Source organism: Cydia amplana, chromosome 21 (genome assembly GCF_948474715.1).
Source record: "Cydia amplana chromosome 21, ilCydAmpl1.1, whole genome shotgun sequence".
In the NCBI taxonomy this organism is placed as follows: domain Eukaryota; kingdom Metazoa; phylum Arthropoda; class Insecta; order Lepidoptera; family Tortricidae; genus Cydia; species Cydia amplana.
Genome location: NC_086089.1, coordinates 7,899,164 through 7,919,081, shown reverse-complemented (window position 1 = coordinate 7,919,081; position 19,918 = coordinate 7,899,164). Strand labels below are relative to the sequence as shown.

At 44.9% G+C, this 19,918-nt stretch overlaps 2 protein-coding genes across 2 annotated transcripts in view; one reads left to right on the top strand and one right to left on the bottom strand.

The window, feature by feature from the left end:
• LOC134657855 (exportin-2) overlaps nucleotides 1-18,057 on the bottom strand; it is a 50,800-nt gene extending 32,743 nt beyond the window's left edge. The window contains exons 1-8 of the mRNA XM_063513434.1: nucleotides 17,869-18,057; nucleotides 16,295-16,440; nucleotides 15,351-15,543; nucleotides 13,765-13,910; nucleotides 12,112-12,315; nucleotides 11,351-11,518; nucleotides 2,205-2,334; nucleotides 1,473-1,636 (exon numbers count right to left, since the gene is read on the bottom strand). Of these exons, the coding sequence (XP_063369504.1) occupies nucleotides 1,473-1,636; nucleotides 2,205-2,334; nucleotides 11,351-11,518; nucleotides 12,112-12,315; nucleotides 13,765-13,910; nucleotides 15,351-15,543; nucleotides 16,295-16,440; nucleotides 17,869-17,953 (1,236 nt within the window). The 5' untranslated portion in view covers nucleotides 17,954-18,057. The remainder of the gene's footprint in view (nucleotides 1-1,472; nucleotides 1,637-2,204; nucleotides 2,335-11,350; nucleotides 11,519-12,111; nucleotides 12,316-13,764; nucleotides 13,911-15,350; nucleotides 15,544-16,294; nucleotides 16,441-17,868) is intronic.
• An 864-nt stretch (nucleotides 18,058-18,921) lies between these two features.
• The window catches only part of LOC134657849 (vitellogenin receptor), a 72,942-nt gene continuing 71,945 nt past the window's right edge, over nucleotides 18,922-19,918 (top strand). The window contains exon 1 of the mRNA XM_063513428.1: nucleotides 18,922-19,054. The gene's annotated coding sequence lies outside the window, so the exon portion shown is untranslated. The remainder of the gene's footprint in view (nucleotides 19,055-19,918) is intronic.

The window sequence follows — 19,918 nt, the reverse complement described above, 5'->3', positions numbered from 1 at the left end:
TTCGGTGGAAGTTTACATGGTAATGTACATCATATATTTTTTTTAGTTTTATCATTCTCTTATTTTAGAAGTTACAGGGGGGGGACACACATTTTACCACTTTGGAAGTGCCTCTCGCGCAAACTATTCAGTTTAGAAAAAAATGATATTAGAAACCTCAATATCATTTTTGAAGACCTATCCATAGATACCCCACACGTATGGGTTTGATGAAAAAAAAATTTTAGAGTTTCAGTTCGAAGTATGGGGAACCCCAAAAATTTATTGTTTTTTTTCTATTTTTGTGTGAAAATCTTAATGCGGTTCACAGAATACATCTACTTACCAAGTTTCAACAGTATAGTTCTTATAGTTTCGGAGAAAAGTGGCTGTGACATACGGACGGACAGACAGACGGACAGACGGACAGACGGACAGACAGACAGACATGACGAATCTATAAGGGTTCCGTTTTTTGCCATTTGGCTACGGAACCCTAAAAAGCGCTTAATCTTTGACCAGCGCAGATAAAAAAAAACTTTTGCGGGAAACTGGAGCGTTCGGGCGATCTCGGCTCCGTTCGGCTCAGCGTTGCTACGAGCAAGGGAGCCTTATTTTTCGGAGTTATTCTAAACTGGCTCTTATTATCATGTGTATAGAGTCCTTACCTGCACATATTGCCCGAAGATATTCATCATCTTCTCTTCATAATGCTCGGCTAGAGTCCGTACTAGGTCGCAGGCGGCGCGACGTCGAGTGTCCACGTCTGAACCTTCTATGTCTCTTCTTACATACTCTCCTGGGTTGTAGTAACCACACCTATATCAGGGTTGTCCTAAACTAGCCCCTATTGTCACGTGTATAGAGTTCTTACCTGCACATATTGGCCAAAGATATCCATCATCTTCTCTTCATAATGCTGGGCTAGAGTCCGTACTAGGTCGCAGGCGGCGCGACGGCGAGTGTCCACGTCTGAACCTTCTATGTCTCTTCTTACATACTCTCCTGGGTTGTAGTAACCACACCTATATCAGGGTTGTCCTAAACTAGCCCCTATTGTCACGTGTATAGAGTTCTTACCTGCACATATTGGCCAAAGATATCCATCATCTTCTCTTCATAATGCTGGGCTAGAGTCCGTACTAGGTCGCACGCGGCGCGACGTCGAGTGTCCACGTCTGAACCTTCTATGTCACTTCTTACATACTCTCCTGGGTTGTAGTAACCACACCTATGACCAAGGGTATCCTAAACTAGCCCTTATTGTCATGTGTATAGAGTTCTTACCTGCACATATTGCCCGAAGATATTCATCATCTTCTCTTCATAATGCTGGGCTAGAGTCCGTACTAGGTCGCACGCGGCGCGACGGCGAGTGTCCACGTCTGAACCTTCTATGTCTCTTCTTACATACTCTCCTGGGTTGTAGTAACCACACCTATATCAGGGTTGTCCTAAACTAGCCCCTATTGTCATGTGTATAGAGTTCTAACCTGCACATATTGCCCGAAGATATTCATCATCTTCTCTTCATAATGCTGGGCTAGAGTCCGTACTAGGTCGCAGGCGGCGCGACGTCGAGTGTCCACGTCTGAACCTTCTATGTCTCTTCTTACATATTCTTCAGGGTTGTCTTCAAAGAGTTCCATATCAGATTCTGTGCAAAAAAAAATTAAGAACTTTATTTGCAGGTAGGAGGGGGCGATATTCTCCTGATAATGAATAAGTTTTTAGCAAAAATTTCAGTTTTTGGTACAAGCTTTTATCGCTGACTGTACTTTTTTCTCCACAGGCAACTAATACTCATCGAGGCAATTCTAAAAACCCCAAACATAATTATGTTGCGTTGTTTCATCACAGAGTTCCTATGGCCACCTCCTGTCTCCATAATCAGGTCACCGCGATGGTACCATAATATTGGATTGTCAACTGGCATGCAAACTATCATCACAATTGAAAATCGGGAAGTGGGTCAAATTTAGCTTCTAAGATTTGACCCACACTAACTAACAAACATATTAACTGAGCAAATTAAATAAAAGCTTGTAAAGATAAGTTTCTGACGAACTGGGGCCTTACCATGATGTCCTTATTGCGATTGTGTTTAGGACCTAAACTGACTCGCCAAAGGACGGAGCTATATAAGTCGCATAGCAAGGACATCATGGTAAGGCCCCTGAAAACCTCAATTTTTGAAGTCGGTTAAAATGGTAAAGGAAACCCACCTCTGAACTCCATGTTGGGGATGACCACCTTCTCGCAGATGCTGCTGAGGGTGGCCGGGTCCTCGAACAAACTCTTGTAGCTGTTTTTCTCCGCAATCTTGGCTAGGAATGTGAGGGCGTTCGATACCAGCTGCAGACAAACCAAACTTATATTTAGTAAGCACACAGATCACCCGGGGCCATAGGCAAATATAGTAAGACAAGAGTCTTAAGTTGTTGAGCATAAGACTTTCCGGTCGCTGCTACATCTATTGTCAAGTAGCAGTACTAATAATTCCGCTAATCGATGCTAGATGTAGACACTGAAATTAATAGTCTTTTTGGTACCAAAACTGATGTATGGAGTGAGCAAACTATGTATTTTTTCTCTATGCCAGGGCAGAGGCAGACCAAAAATGAGATGGCGAAACGACCTCATTATGTGGCGACTGGCGGGAGCATGCACATAGCCGTGACGAGTGGCGAAAGACAGGGGAGGCCTTTGCCCAGCAGTGGGACACAATATATATAGGCTATAAAAAAAATAGAAAGCACAAGGAAAACTGTTTCCCCATTTTGTATTGTAGTAGTAAATCACTTTATTATACAAAAACAGGTTATGAAATTCACATAAATTTAGGTACAAAGGCGAACTTATCCCTAAAAGGTATCTTTTCCAGCTAACCTTGGAGTTAATGAGTAGAAAAATCGAATTAGATAGACAAACTTACTTAACGTACAATAATATTTGACTAATAATATTAATCAAATATTATTGCAATAATATTTATTCATTAAGTACTGGGTTGAACTAGTCATCGGTAGGTCTCAGTAGATATAGGTTACTAACATAGTGTTAAGTCTAAAATGTTACTAACAAAATATGGATCGATCTTTTGACCTGAAATAAAGATATTTTTTTTTACTGTATTTTTATTGTGTTTTTATATAGCATCATCAGAGGCCATAGGTCCTGTAGCCAGTAGCACGTGCCACACCGCCGTGACGAAGCCGGGAGCGTGCGGGGCGAACTCTTCGTATTTCAGAGAATAGACCTTATAACTGTACAATAAGGTATACAATCGTCTACTCACAGCATCATATTTGGCCTGAGGTCCTGTAGCCAGTAGCACGTGCCACACCGCCGTGACGAAGCCGGGAGCGTGCGGTGCGAACTCTTCGTATTTCAGAGAATAGACCTTATAACTGTACAATAAGGTATACAATCGTCTACTCACAGCATCATATTTGGCCTGAGGTCCTGTAGCCAGTAGCACGTGCCACACCGCCGTGACGAAGCCGGGAGCGTGCGGTGCGAACTCTTCGTATTTCAGAGAATAGACCTTATAACTGTACAATAAGGTATACAATCGTCTACTCACAGCATCATATTTGGCCTGAGGTCCTGTAGCCAGTAGCACGTGCCACACCGCCGTGACGAAGCCGGGAGCGTGCGGTGCGAACTCTTCGTATTTCAGAGAATAGACCTTATAACTGTACAATAAGGTATACAATCGTCTACTCACAGCATCATATTTGGCCTGAGGTCCTGTAGCCAGTAGCACGTGCCACACCGCCGTGTCGAAGCCGGGAGCGTGCGGGGCGAACTCTTCGTATTTCAGCGAATACAGACCTTATTAACTGTACAATAAGGTATACAATCGTCTACTCACAGCATCATATTTGGCCTGAGGTCCTGTAGCCAGTAGCACGTGCCACACCGCCGTGACGAAGCCGGGAGCGTGCGGTGCGAACTCTTCGTATTTCAGAGAATAGACCTTATAACTGTACAATAAGGTATACAATCGTCTACTCACAGCATCATATTTGGCCTGAGGTCCTGTAGCCAGTAGCACGTGCCACACCGCCGTGACGAAGCCGGGAGCGTGCGGTGCGAACTCTTCGTATTTCAGAGAATAGACCTTATAACTGTACAATAAGGTATACAATCGTCTACTCACAGCATCATATTTGGCCTGAGGTCCTGTAGCCAGTAGCACGTGCCACACCGCCGTGACGAAGCCGGGAGCGTGCGGTGCGAACTCTTCGTATTTCAGAGAATAGACCTTATAACTGTACAATAAGGTATACAATCGTCTACTCACAGCATCATATTTGGCCTGAGGTCCTGTAGCCAGTAGCACGTGCCACACCGCCGTGACGAAGCCGGGAGCGTGCGGTGCGAACTCTTCGTATTTCAGAGAATAGACCTTATAACTGTACAATAAGGTATACAATCGTCTACTCACAGCATCATATTTGGCCTGAGGTCCTGTAGCCAGTAGCACGTGCCACACCGCCGTGACGAAGCCGGGAGCGTGCGGTGCGAACTCTTCGTATTTCAGAGAATAGACCTTATAACTGTACAATAAGGTATACAATCGTCTACTCACAGCATCATATTTGGCCTGAGGTCCTGTAGCCAGTAGCACGTGCCACACCGCCGTGACGAAGCCGGGAGCGTGCGGGGCGAACTCTTCGTATTTCAGAGAATAGACCTTATAACTGTACAATAAGGTATACAATCGTCTACTCACAGCATCATATTTGGCCTGAGGTCCTGTAGCCAGTAGCACGTGCCACACCGCCGTGACGAAGCCGGGAGCGTGCGGGGCGAACTCTTCGTATTTCAGAGAATAGACCTTATAACTGTACAATAAGGTATACAATCGTCTACTCACAGCATCATATTTGGCCTGAGGTCCTGTAGCCAGTAGCACGTGCCACACCGCCGTGACGAAGCCGGGAGCGTGCGGTGCGAACTCTTCGTATTTCAGAGAATAGACCTTATAACTGTACAATAAGGTATACAATCGTCTACTCACAGCATCATATTTGGCCTGAGGTCCTGTAGCCAGTAGCACGTGCCACACCGCCGTGACGAAGCCGGGAGCGTGCGGTGCGAACTCTTCGTATTTCAGAGAATAGACCTTATAACTGTACAATAAGGTATACAATCGTCTACTCACAGCATCATATTTGGCCTGAGGTCCTGTAGCCAGTAGCACGTGCCACACCGCCGTGACGAAGCCGGGAGCGTGCGGTGCGAACTCTTCGTATTTCAGAGAATAGACCTTATAACTGTACAATAAGGTATACAATCGTCTACTCACAGCATCATATTTGGCCTGAGGTCCTGTAGCCAGTAGCACGTGCCACACCGCCGTGACGAAGCCGGGAGCGTGCGGTGCGAACTCTTCGTATTTCAGAGAATAGACCTTATAACTGTACAATAAGGTATACAATCGTCTACTCACAGCATCATATTTGGCCTGAGGTCCTGTAGCCAGTAGCACGTGCCACACCGCCGTGACGAAGCCGGGAGCGTGCGGTGCGAACTCTTCGTATTTCAGAGAATAGACCTTATAACTGTACAATAAGGTATACAATCGTCTACTCACAGCATCATATTTGGCCTGAGGTCCTGTAGCCAGTAGCACGTGCCACACCGCCGTGACGAAGCCGGGAGCGTGCGGTGCGAACTCTTCGTATTTCAGAGAATAGACCTTATAACTGTACAATAAGGTATACAATCGTCTACTCACAGCATCATATTTGGCCTGAGGTCCTGTAGCCAGTAGCACGTGCCACACCGCCGTGACGAAGCCGGGAGCGTGCGGTGCGAACTCTTCGTATTTCAGAGAATAGACCTTATAACTGTACAATAAGGTATACAATCGTCTACTCACAGCATCATATTTGGCCTGAGGTCCTGTAGCCAGTAGCACGTGCCACACCGCCGTGACGAAGCCGGGAGCGTGCGGTGCGAACTCTTCGTATTTCAGAGAATAGACCTTATAACTGTACAATAAGGTATACAATCGTCTACTCACAGCATCATATTTGGCCTGAGGTCCTGTAGCCAGTAGCACGTGCCACACCGCCGTGACGAAGCCGGGAGCGTGCGGTGCGAACTCTTCGTATTTCAGAGAATAGACCTTATAACTGTACAATAAGGTATACAATCGTCTACTCACAGCATCATATTTGGCCTGAGGTCCTGTAGCCAGTAGCACGTGCCACACCGCCGTGACGAAGCCGGGAGCGTGCGGTGCGAACTCTTCGTATTTCAGAGAATAGACCTTATAACTGTACAATAAGGTATACAATCGTCTACTCACAGCATCATATTTGGCCTGAGGTCCTGTAGCCAGTAGCACGTGCCACACCGCCGTGACGAAGCCGGGAGCGTGCGGTGCGAACTCTTCGTATTTCAGAGAATAGACCTTATAACTGTACAATAAGGTATACAATCGTCTACTCACAGCATCATATTTGGCCTGAGGTCCTGTAGCCAGTAGCACGTGCCACACCGCCGTGACGAAGCCGGGAGCGTGCGGTGCGAACTCTTCGTATTTCAGAGAATAGACCTTATAACTGTACAATAAGGTATACAATCGTCTACTCACAGCATCATATTTGGCCTGAGGTCCTGTAGCCAGTAGCACGTGCCACACCGCCGTGACGAAGCCGGGAGCGTGCGGTGCGAACTCTTCGTATTTCAGAGAATAGACCTTATAACTGTACAATAAGGTATACAATCGTCTACTCACAGCATCATATTTGGCCTGAGGTCCTGTAGCCAGTAGCACGTGCCACACCGCCGTGACGAAGCCGGGAGCGTGCGGTGCGAACTCTTCGTATTTCAGAGAATAGACCTTATAACTGTACAATAAGGTATACAATCGTCTACTCACAGCATCATATTTGGCCTGAGGTCCTGTAGCCAGTAGCACGTGCCACACCGCCGTGTCGAAGCCGGGAGCGTGCGGGGCGAACTCTTCGTATTTCAGCGAATACAGACCTTATTAACTGTACAATAAGGTATACAATCGTCTACTCACAGCATCATATTTGGCCTGAGGTCCTGTAGCCAGTAGCACGTGCCACACCGCCGTGACGAAGCCGGGAGCGTGCGGTGCGAACTCTTCGTATTTCAGAGAATAGACCTTATAACTGTACAATAAGGTATACAATCGTCTACTCACAGCATCATATTTGGCCTGAGGTCCTGTAGCCAGTAGCACGTGCCACACCGCCGTGACGAAGCCGGGAGCGTGCGGTGCGAACTCTTCGTATTTCAGAGAATAGACCTTATAACTGTACAATAAGGTATACAATCGTCTACTCACAGCATCATATTTGGCCTGAGGTCCTGTAGCCAGTAGCACGTGCCACACCGCCGTGACGAAGCCGGGAGCGTGCGGTGCGAACTCTTCGTATTTCAGAGAATAGACCTTATAACTGTACAATAAGGTATACAATCGTCTACTCACAGCATCATATTTGGCCTGAGGTCCTGTAGCCAGTAGCACGTGCCACACCGCCGTGACGAAGCCGGGAGCGTGCGGTGCGAACTCTTCGTATTTCAGAGAATAGACCTTATAACTGTACAATAAGGTATACAATCGTCTACTCACAGCATCATATTTGGCCTGAGGTCCTGTAGCCAGTAGCACGTGCCACACCGCCGTGACGAAGCCGGGAGCGTGCGGTGCGAACTCTTCGTATTTCAGAGAATAGACCTTATAACTGTACAATAAGGTATACAATCGTCTACTCACAGCATCATATTTGGCCTGAGGTCCTGTAGCCAGTAGCACGTGCCACACCGCCGTGACGAAGCCGGGAGCGTGCGGTGCGAACTCTTCGTATTTCAGAGAATAGACCTTATAACTGTACAATAAGGTATACAATCGTCTACTCACAGCATCATATTTGGCCTGAGGTCCTGTAGCCAGTAGCACGTGCCACACCGCCGTGACGAAGCCGGGAGCGTGCGGTGCGAACTCTTCGTATTTCAGAGAATAGACCTTATAACTGTACAATAAGGTATACAATCGTCTACTCACAGCATCATATTTGGCCTGAGGTCCTGTAGCCAGTAGCACGTGCCACACCGCCGTGACGAAGCCGGGAGCGTGCGGTGCGAACTCTTCGTATTTCAGAGAATAGACCTTATAACTGTACAATAAGGTATACAATCGTCTACTCACAGCATCATATTTGGCCTGAGGTCCTGTAGCCAGTAGCACGTGCCACACCGCCGTGTCGAAGCCGGGAGCGTGCGGGGCGAACTCTTCGTATTTCAGCGAATACAGACCTTATTAACTGTACAATAAGGTATACAATCGTCTACTCACAGCATCATATTTGGCCTGAGGTCCTGTAGCCAGTAGCACGTGCCACACCGCCGTGTCGAAGCCGGGAGCGTGCGGGGCAAACTCTTCGTATTTCAGAGAATAGACCTTATAACTGTAGAATAAGGTACACAATCGTCTACTCACAGCATCATATTTGGCCTGAGGTCCTGTAGCCAGTAGCACGTGCCACACAGCCGTGACGAAGCCGGGAGCGTGCGGTGCGAACTCTTCGTATTTCAGAGAATAGACCTTATAACTGTACAATAAGGTATACAATCGTCTACTTACAGCATCATATTTGGCCTGAGGTCCTGTAGCCAGTAGCACGTGCCACACCGCCGTGACGAAGCCGGGAGCGTGCGGTGCGAACTCTTCGTATTTCAGAGAATAGACCTTATAACTGTACAATAAGGTATACAATCGTCTACTCACAGCATCATATTTGGCCTGAGGTCCTGTAGCCAGTAGCACGTGCCACACCGCCGTGACGAAGCCGGGAGCGTGCGGTGCGAACTCTTCGTATTTCAGAGAATAGACCTTATAACTGTACAATAAGGTATACAATCGTCTACTTACAGCATCATATTTGGCCTGAGGTCCTGTAGCCAGTAGCACGTGCCACACAGCCGTGACGAAGCCGGGAGCGTGCGGTGCGAACTCTTCGTATTTCAGAGAATAGACCTTATAACTGTACAATAAGGTATACAATCGTCTACTTACAGCATCATATTTGGCCTGAGGTCCTGTAGCCAGTAGCACGTGCCACACCGCCGTGACGAAGCCGGGAGCGTGCGGGGCAAACTCTTCGTATTTCAGAGAATAGACCTTATAACTGTACAATAAGGTATACAATCGTCTACTTACAGCATCATATTTGGCCTGAGGTCCTGTAGCCAGTAGCACGTGCCACACCGCCGTAACGAAGCCGGGAGCGTGCGGGGCAAACTCTTCGTATTTCAGAGAATAGACCTTATAACTGTACAATAAGGTATACAATCGTCTACTTACAGCATCATATTTGGCCTGAGGTCCTGTAGCCAGTAGCACGTGCCACACAGCCGTGACGAAGCCGGGAGCGTGCGGTGCGAACTCTTCGTATTTCAGAGAATAGACCTTATAACTGTACAATAAGGTATACAATCGTCTACTTACAGCATCATATTTGGCCTGAGGTCCTGTAGCCAGTAGCACGTGCCACACCGCCGTGACGAAGCCGGGAGCGTGCGGGGCGAACTCTTCGTATTTCAGAGAATAGACCTTATAACTGTACAATAAGGTATACAATCGTCTACTTACAGCATCATATTTGGCCTGAGGTCCTGTAGCCAGTAGCACGTGCCACACCGCCGTGACGAAGCCGGGAGCGTGCGGGGCGAACTCTTCGTATTTCAGAGAATAGACCTTATAACTGTACAATAAGGTATACAATCGTCTACTTACAGCATCATATTTGGCCTGAGGTCCTGTAGCCAGTAGCACGTGCCACACCGCCGTGACGAAGCCGGGAGCGTGCGGGGCGAACTCTTCGTATTTCAGAGAATAGACCTTATAACTGTACAATAAGGTATACAATCGTCTACTTACAGCATCATATTTGGCCTGAGGTCCTGTAGCCAGTAGCACGTGCCACACCGCCGTGACGAAGCCGGGAGCGTGCGGGGCGAACTCTTCGTATTTCAGAGAATAGACCTTATAACTGTACAATAAGGTATACAATCGTCTACTTACAGCATCATATTTGGCCTGAGGTCCTGTAGCCAGTAGCACGTGCCACACCGCCGTGACGAAGCCGGGAGCGTGCGGTGCGAACTCTTCGTATTTCAGAGAATAGACCTTATAACTGTACAATAAGGTATACAATCGTCTACTCACAGCATCATATTTGGCCTGAGGTCCTGTAGCCAGTAGCACGTGCCACACCGCCGTGACGAAGCCGGGAGCGTGCGGTGCGAACTCTTCGTATTTCAGAGAATAGACCTTATAACTGTACAATAAGGTATACAATCGTCTACTCACAGCATCATATTTGGCCTGAGGTCCTGTAGCCAGTAGCACGTGCCACACCGCCGTGACGAAGCCGGGAGCGTGCGGTGCGAACTCTTCGTATTTCAGAGAATAGACCTTATAACTGTACAATAAGGTATACAATCGTCTACTTACAGCATCATATTTGGCCTGAGGTCCTGTAGCCAGTAGCACGTGCCACACCGCCGTGACGAAGCCGGGAGCGTGCGGTGCGAACTCTTCGTATTTCAGAGAATAGACCTTATAACTGTACAATAAGGTATACAATCGTCTACTTACAGCATCATATTTGGCCTGAGGTCCTGTAGCCAGTAGCACGTGCCACACAGCCGTGACGAAGCCGGGAGCGTGCGGTGCGAACTCTTCGTATTTCAGAGAATAGACCTTATAACTGTACAATAAGGTATACAATCGTCTACTCACAGCATCATATTTGGCCTGAGGTCCTGTAGCCAGTAGCACGTGCCACACCGCCGTGACGAAGCCGGGAGCGTGCGGTGCGAACTCTTCGTATTTCAGAGAATAGACCTTATAACTGTACAATAAGGTATACAATCGTCTACTCACAGCATCATATTTGGCCTGAGGTCCTGTAGCCAGTAGCACGTGCCACACCGCCGTGACGAAGCCGGGAGCGTGCGGTGCGAACTCTTCGTATTTCAGAGAATAGACCTTATAACTGTACAATAAGGTATACAATCGTCTACTCACAGCATCATATTTGGCCTGAGGTCCTGTAGCCAGTAGCACGTGCCACACCGCCGTGACGAAGCCGGGAGCGTGCGGTGCGAACTCTTCGTATTTCAGAGAATAGACCTTATAACTGTACAATAAGGTATACAATCGTCTACTCACAGCATCATATTTGGCCTGAGGTCCTGTAGCCAGTAGCACGTGCCACACCGCCGTGACGAAGCCGGGAGCGTGCGGTGCGAACTCTTCGTATTTCAGAGAATAGACCTTATAACTGTACAATAAGGTATACAATCGTCTACTCACAGCATCATATTTGGCCTGAGGTCCTGTAGCCAGTAGCACGTGCCACACCGCCGTGACGAAGCCGGGAGCGTGCGGTGCGAACTCTTCTTCGTATTTCAGAGCGTACAAGGCGGCACACTCGCATACTTCGCAACGAAGGTCTTCCATCACACCTGGCCGGTCTTCGTCCTAGAAGAAATATATTTTTGTTAAGAACACAGTTGTTTCCTATAGATAAATTGTTTTTTTTTTTTACAGAAACATGAAACAGGCGGGTCTATATAGAACGAGCCGAGGCACAGGATAAATTAATAGTACTACGTACAGAAGGTTCACTTTCTAACAAAACGCGTCTTTTACGACACATATGACCGCTAGGTGGCGCAAGCGCGAGCAGGCGTCCGTTCCGTAGCGGTGCGCGGCAACTACTATGGCTAGACACCAAAATTGGTGTGGGTCGCGTGTACTTTTGTCGCGTCGCGACGCGACGAAACCGGCAGAGGTTCGTTCTGTGTGGACCCGCCTAATGAATATGGGGTTTTTGCAATAAACCGGACAAGTGCGAGTCGAACTCGCCCACCGAGGGTTCCGTATTTTTTAGTATTTGTTGTTATAGCGCCAACAGAAATACATCATCTGTGAAAATTTCTACTGTCTTAGCTATCACGGTTCATGAGATACAGCCTGATGACAGACAGACGGACAGTGGAGTTTTAGTAATAGGGTCCCGTTTTTACCCTTTGGGTACGGAACCCTAATCCTTTATTACATGGAATACTTACACCATCATCTTCCAAACACGGCACTTTGACTTGAAGCAGGTTCAGTAGATTCGGCATCCAGATAGGCATGTTGTCTTCGAAGAACTCCGGCAGGTCTTGGTAGTTGAGTGAATAGAAGACCTTGCAGATGAGCACTAGGGAGCCATAGATTACACGGAGGGCTTGTTGGTTGTCCGCGTGCTTTGTTGTTAGGTCTATGGTTGCCTGAAAAGAGGATGTAATTAGTTGACCGAGCGTTAGCGAAGATCTCCGTTTCAGTTTGGGCAACAAGTTCGCCTTCACGCAAGTAAAGCATATTACCATAGATTAAGACACCACCCAAACGACCTGGTAGCAAAACTAACAGACAAGGGTTAGGGCACTCAACCAATCTGCTTATAGTCTGACTGGTTGTAGATAAAACTAGAGAAAAAAAAAAGTTTGGGCAAAAATGCTTTCGTATGTCCGGAAATTTTCCTCTGCAGATCGCATTTTGAAACCGATTATGGTGAAATTTTGTGAGCAGGTTCGGTAATTAGGTAGATTTTTTCTGTCGTTTCGTTTTTTTGGTAAGTTCATAAAGACGGAAATTGGCATAAAGGACTTAAGCGCAAGTACCGTATATGTGACATTATCTATGAAAAGGGACCTTATTGTCGATGGCGGTTACACCATTATTAACGATACTCCTATATAAATACAATGCCGCGTGACGCTGTGCGGCGTAAGCGCCATCGACAATAAGGTCCCTTTTCATAGATAATGCCCCATATGGCATTTAAGACCATTGTGAGTTCGCTGTGATAATGACTCGACGAAGTATTTAAAAAAAAAATTAACATACATTTACATTCACATTTTTAAGCGTATCGCGAGGTCTAGAGCTCACAGAGCCACTAGCCTCCTAAGGCCCAGCCATACAAACGAAACATCTTTGCCACTGAAATTTGAACTTAAACTGTAGGAAATAGAGTTGATTTTACGTTGTTTCAAAATGAACGAAACAAAGCAAAAGCGACTCTGTTTCAATCGAACATGGTTTAAATTACATCGAACTGAATAGGTACTACTATAGGAAGGACCTTGGGTCTTAGGAAGCTAGTATAAAATCTAATTTTTAATGACCAAATTATGCTAACATATTTTTGACATTTCTGGCCAAAATGTCAAAAATACAAGCTACTAAAACTTAAGCTTTGGATTCCTCCGAAAACGGTGCCGTCATATTACGGCCGCTATATAGCGTTGACTGACGTCACTAGAACGTTGTCTATGTAAACAAGATGGCGCGGTTTCCTAGACGGCGTTACGTTACGTTGATTGTCAACGTAACGTAAGATGACGGCCGTCATGACCTTGTCGATAGTTTCGTGAACGTTTTATTAGATAGCGGTGACGCCATTTTGAATAAATTACACGAGATTTGAATAAATGATTCCGTACTACGATTATCTTCCTCTTCTGATGATATTTCATCCTCCAAGTAAATTATAGATGATCAAGCAAATCTTGTCTGTCTGTTATGACGCCGTGGTACTTTCCACATGTCGCCACCGTAAAGACGGCCGTCTTTTGCGGCCGCTATATGACGGCCGTCTTTTGCGGCCGCTATATGACGGCCGTCATATGACGGCACCGTTTTCGGAGGAATCCAAAGCTTTAGTAAACACTTACAACGAACAAGTCTGTGAGCGGCTTAGCGAAGTTGTCGAGCACATGTTTGATTTCCTCCCACAGCTTCTGCGACTTGAACTCGATCCGGTACCGGCGGAACAGCGAGTGCGCCGTGCGAAGAATCCCGTTTATCACGTGGAAATCGCCTGCAATGACAAGTTTAACTTAAGCATAGAGAAAAAAATACATAGAGTGCTCACTCCATACATCAGTTCAGACTATTAATTTCAGTGTCTACATCTAGCATCGAGTAGCGGAACTATCAGTACTGCTACTTGACAATAGATGTAGCACCGACCGGAAAGTCTTATCTCAACAGTCTCAGTCGGTGGCTACATCTATTGTCAAGTAGCAGTACTGATAGTTCCGCTACTCGATGCTAGATGCTAATAGTCTTTTTGGTACTAAAACTGATGTATGGAGTGAGCACTCTATTTATTTTTTTCTCTATGACTTAACTTACTTACTCAGTTTGAGTAGTCAGTCATCATCTTCCTCGTGTTGACCTGGCATTTTGCTACGGCTCATGGGAGCCTGGGGTCCGCTTGGCAACTATCCCAGGAATTGGCGTGGGCACTAGTTTTTACGAAAGCGACTGCCATCTGACCTTCCAACCCAGAGGGACTAGGCCCTTATTCGGATTATTCCGGTTTCCTCACGATGTTTTCCTTCACCGATAAGCGACTGGTAAATATCAAATGATATTTCGTACATAAGTTTCGAAAACTCATTGATCTGTGCGGAGCCGGGGTTTGAACCCGCGACCTCTGGATTGCAAGTCCCACGCTCTTACCGCTAGGCCACCAGCGCTTTAACTTAAGTCAGTAATTTAGTAAAATAGTGAGGATACTAGAATCTATCAAAATGTTTGTAAATGGATCCCTGGCTATATAGTATGTTTTTTTCCTGATTATAAACTTTACAACCTCAAAAGTAGTGTTAACTTTACCTCCAAAATTAAATCTGAGTAACTATGCACTGATATGGAGGAGGCCTATACCCGACAGGGGTCCTTAATATAGTAAAATAAACAACAATAGTATTAGAAAACTTTCATTATGCAAACTATTTAAGGAAAAACAAAGGCTTAAATAAATAAATAAATATATATAACTATGCACTGAATTATAGTGTACCGCAATATTCGATATAATAGGAACCCTAGCATTTCGGGAGAAAGTTAAGATAAAAAACCCGGGCAAGTGCGAGTCGGACTCGCGCACGGAGGGTTCCGCACCATCAACAAAAAATAGAGCAAAACAAGCAAAAAAACGGTCACCCATCAAAGTACTGACCCCGCCCGACGTTGCTTAACTTCGTTCAAAAATCACGTTTGTTGTATGGGAGCCCCACTTAAATCTTTATTTTATTCGGTTTTTAGTATTTGTTGTTATAGCGGCAACAGAAATACATCATCTGTGAAAATTTCAACTGTCTAGCTATCACGGTCCGTGAGATACAGCCTGGTGACAGACGGACGGACGGACGGACGGACGGACAGCGGAGTCTTAGTAATAGGGTCCCGTTTTTACCCTTTGGGTACGGAACCCTAAAAAACGGGGAATAGTATTATAATCTAATGTTACCTGTGGCAAACTTCTCAACCATCTCCGGAATGAGCCCGGGCCACTTCTCCGGGAAGTCGCACTTGCCAATGATGGAGACGGCATCGCTGAACTGTCGCTGTATGGATTCCGGAGACTTCAGCATGAGCGAGACGATGAGGGTCTTGATTGTGGCTCGGTCTGATGCGTGGATCTTGTCAGCGCTGTCTTCTTCCTATAATAGTAATAGTAGTTTGTGTTACAAGGGATCAAAATTATATATTTCCGTCAAGGGCGTACATTGAATCCTGAATGAAGCGATGGATTCTACAATAGAATTCTAAAGTAGAATCCTGAGCGTAATGAGGGATTCAAGTGTTAACGCCCAAGACGAAATAATTTTGATACCGTGTGACACATACTGCTTTTCACATCAACTATGAGGAAAATAAAAAAATCTTAGTGTTGACATAATCTGATCCTTAAACAGTTTATTTAAGCTAAAAAATAAGCTTAGGCCCTGCCCGGCTGCCGGCAGTCTAGGTTAGGTTTTTTATAATGTGTCTTTTTATTAGGTTTTGTATATTTTTGTAATGTTTTGTAAGTGTTTTTATATTCTTTTTTTTTACTCACATTGTAAAACCCTAACCAAGTCATAGAGAAATATAATAAGACAAGAGTGCTCACTCCATACATCAGTTTAGACTATTAATTTCAGTATCTACATCTAGCATCGAGTAGCGGAACTATCAGTACTGCTACTTGACAATAGATGTAGCACCGACCGGAAAGTCTTATCTCAACAGCATAAGACTTTCCGGTCGGTGCTACATCTATTGTCAAGTAGCAGTACTGATAGTTCCGCTACTCGATGCTAGATGCTAATAGTCTTTTTGGTACTAAAACTGATGTATGGAGTGAGCAATCTATGTATTTTTTTCTCTATGACCAAGTGAAATAAATAATAATAAGATAAGGTAACATACGACAGGCCAGTTCCTCTTGATGTAGTTCTTGAAGGCGATGGCAGCGGCGACCCGGATGGTGCTGTCCACAGTCTCCTTGTCCACTAGGTGCAGCAGCAGGATGGCATAGTTCTGGTTCACTTCTATACTCTCCAGAAACTTCTCCGCTAGAAATAAGTAAAGCTTCGAGTTAGTTAAATGCATGAATCTAGTATTTTAACTGGATCAGGCATGAGTGGTGGGGGGAAATGAACGGGATAGTCTTATGTATCTTTCAGTAGGAGTAGCAGCGAAAGCGCTATTATTGTTTGTCCTTGTCACAGTCTCATATTTATTTTTATTCCCCACCGTAAATTAGTATGGATTATGACGCAACAAATAAATTCGATTCGACCAATCATAGTGTTGCATTGCCTATGTTCTGTCCCTCACGGAGGCACGCGTATACCACTTCTATAGGATCCTTATACTATCCGCGTATACCTTCTATGGTTAAATGTCAAGCCATGTTAAGGACTTATGCCTTGATCACACGTACCAAGTACAGTCGCCATCAAATATATCGGAGCAGCCAAGGTGTTCACAATATCTGAACACACACTAACGCCTTGACATTGGTGGCGTGTTCAGATACTTGTGAGCACCTTGGCTGCTCCGTTATATCTGATGGCGACTGTACAGTGGCGAGAGAGTGCCCGAGTGCTCCTTTTGCATGTACTTTGCAAGCTTTACTCAGCCGGGGACTCTCTCTCGCCGCTGTCACAGAATAAATAATAGTACTAGGTACAGAAGACTCACTCTCTAACAAAACGCATCTGTTACGATCAGCACAGATATGGCCGCTAGGTGGCGACAGCACCACGCGCGGCTTATGGCTTTCCCCAAAATTGGGGCGGAACGGATGTACTTTTAGCTACCTGTAACAAAGCGACGAAATCGCGGAGTGAGCCACGCCTGCCGCTGTACTCACTACGTGTGATCAAGGCATTACAATAGCCAGTCTAGTTTTGGTAGGAAAGAGTCTTTTGAGTCTAAATTTGAAGAACTCTTTTTTCAAGACTTAAGCGAAGCGTTTTTAGATAACACTTGCACTGCGTGTGCTATCAAAATCGTTGCAGACTGATCTCGGTCTAACACTAGCAATAGCAGACATCCATGTATCCTATTTTTACACCTAGTTCTATCCAAACAGAATTTGGTCACCCTAGCTAGGGCCTAGCACATGCTGTGAGTGTAAATAATTGCACAAGAATATGTCATGATGTCATTCTCTCTAAACTCAAAATAATTTATACCAGGCTGACATTGTTTTTGATTTGAAAACACATGTATGAATTTTACTTCACGGAAATGTAAGAAAAAACATGTAAATGCGAATAAAACAGAGATTTACAACTATAAGTTTGGTTAATTTGTTTAATAAAGACGACAAATACAAGGTGCCTGTAATGCAACCGAAAACAACATTCTGCAACCATTTTTAGCATTGGTTTTACCGTTTATGACCTATAGATTAGGTTTATAGTCATAGTTTTGGCTAGGAACGTAGATTAAGAGCAGAAATAACACGTAAAACAATTGACATTTCTACTTACCGGGTCGCCGCACGTTAGGATCAGGATTTAGAGTTTGATGCAAGTAGTTTGCTAAGGTAGCCAAATTCTCATCGGTTACTTCCATCTTGGTTTAGTTTTAATATGAGCTGTTAACTAAGGTGCCCCTGATATTTATGTTGTTTTTAACATATAATTTAAAATCACGTTTACTGAAACTGCGCTCCTGTCATTAACGGACTCATAACTGACTTTTACCTTTTTTTTAAATATTGGGTCAGTGTTACCATGTAAATCTTCAAACTTTTAGCCGTGGATTTTTAAAGTCATAACAGACGGGCGTACAGGACCGAGACCTTGTTCCGGTCATAATATCTCTTTCTCACTTATATATAAGTGCGTCGAATTGGTTATATTCTCTTTGGGTGCGTCCTTAATAGAGGTACGGCGGACCACCTAACACACGATCGAAGAAGGCTATAACCGCAAAAATCGAAGTTCGCAAATTGCGGGCATTTTTCTCCTTCGTTCTAACTACGCCTTCATTGGAGTAAAAGAGAAAGATCCCCGCAATTTGCGAATTTCAGTTTTCGCGGTAAACCCTCAGGCCTCGACCAAGACCAAGATCGCGATCCGGTACGCCCGTCTGTAAGAGCTATTACAATTTGGTCCAGTTTGGTCCAGTATAGATTTTCCGTGAAATGTAGGTATTCAGATTTTTTTACTAAACTAGCTGTTCACATAAAACTATTGATGTTTTTAATATAATTTAATAAAATCTGTTCCGAATCAAAATAACTTACAAGCAATAACTATACGCAACTAAACTATGTGTCATGTTTTATTATATTATGATTATATTTAAAAACATGCAAAAGTGTTCATGTGATCGTTTATATTTATTGCACTGTAATATGAGAACTAGGACAAGACTGATATATTTGCTGGCTACGCAAGTCAAGTATCTGCATCAATCATATCATTCATAACACGAACAATGAAGTGCAATAACGAAACTTATTTAAAATTGAAGGTAGTTTCAGAAATTCACTTCTTTAACGGTAAGCAACCGTCTTTTTAATAAAACACTTATTTCCGGTAATGTCTGTCCTTCCTTTCCCTGTCTGCAGCCACGTGAACTCTATTGCCGTCGTACAAAAATTTGATTTAATTATTCTAAGTGCCTTGTTTATTTTAATTTGTATATCGTGTTCTACTATAATCACAGGTAAGTTTCTTTTATTGTTTATTTATGATGAAAGCGTTAGATTATAAATTTTGTTAAAGGAATATTACAATTATCACGGCTTTAGGACAAAGTCAACTACAGTATCTAACTATTACTAGCGCATGCCAGTCATGCCCTACCAAATTATCGATCTATCGATTAATTTCGCAATTTTATGAATGAATGAATACATTTTTTGAATGCGCCGACTCTTATAAGTAATACCTACCCTAATTTAAAATTCTAACAAAATCGAACGAAGGGACATAGCCTACCCACTTACGTCAAATTGTGACAAAATATTTTCTTTAATGTTAATATCCAGAGAGGAAAATAGGAACTAGGTTTGTATCGGAGAAGCGGTCTCGAGCGGTCCTCACTTTCCTCTATGCCAGCGGTCGGCAACCTTTTAGCAGCCAAGAGCCACATAGTAGTTAACAAAGTTGACGCGGGCCGCACTTATTTAATATTTACCTATGACTTTATCAGACATTGTCGTTTGTGAATATTACATACAAAATAGCCAGGAGGCTCGCGGGCCGCAAGTGACAAGTTCACGGGCCGCAGGTTGCCGACCGCCGACAGAGGCGATAAACACGAATCAATTCATACCTAATTCATCAGAAGGCCTACCGCGAACCACGTTCGACGCGAGGCAACACGTCGAACGTGGTTCGCGGTAGCCCCGCAGAATCGCCTCGGCCGTCTGATCACGTGATGCTTTCTATAGAAAACTGAAGTATCGGACGCCCCGGCCCGGGCCCGGACCGTTGTAGCGTGATCCTTTAACACATTAATTGCCACCCAGGCAAACACGACATTGGCACCAGGCCACAAAAATTTCGTCATATAAAGCTGTAGTAC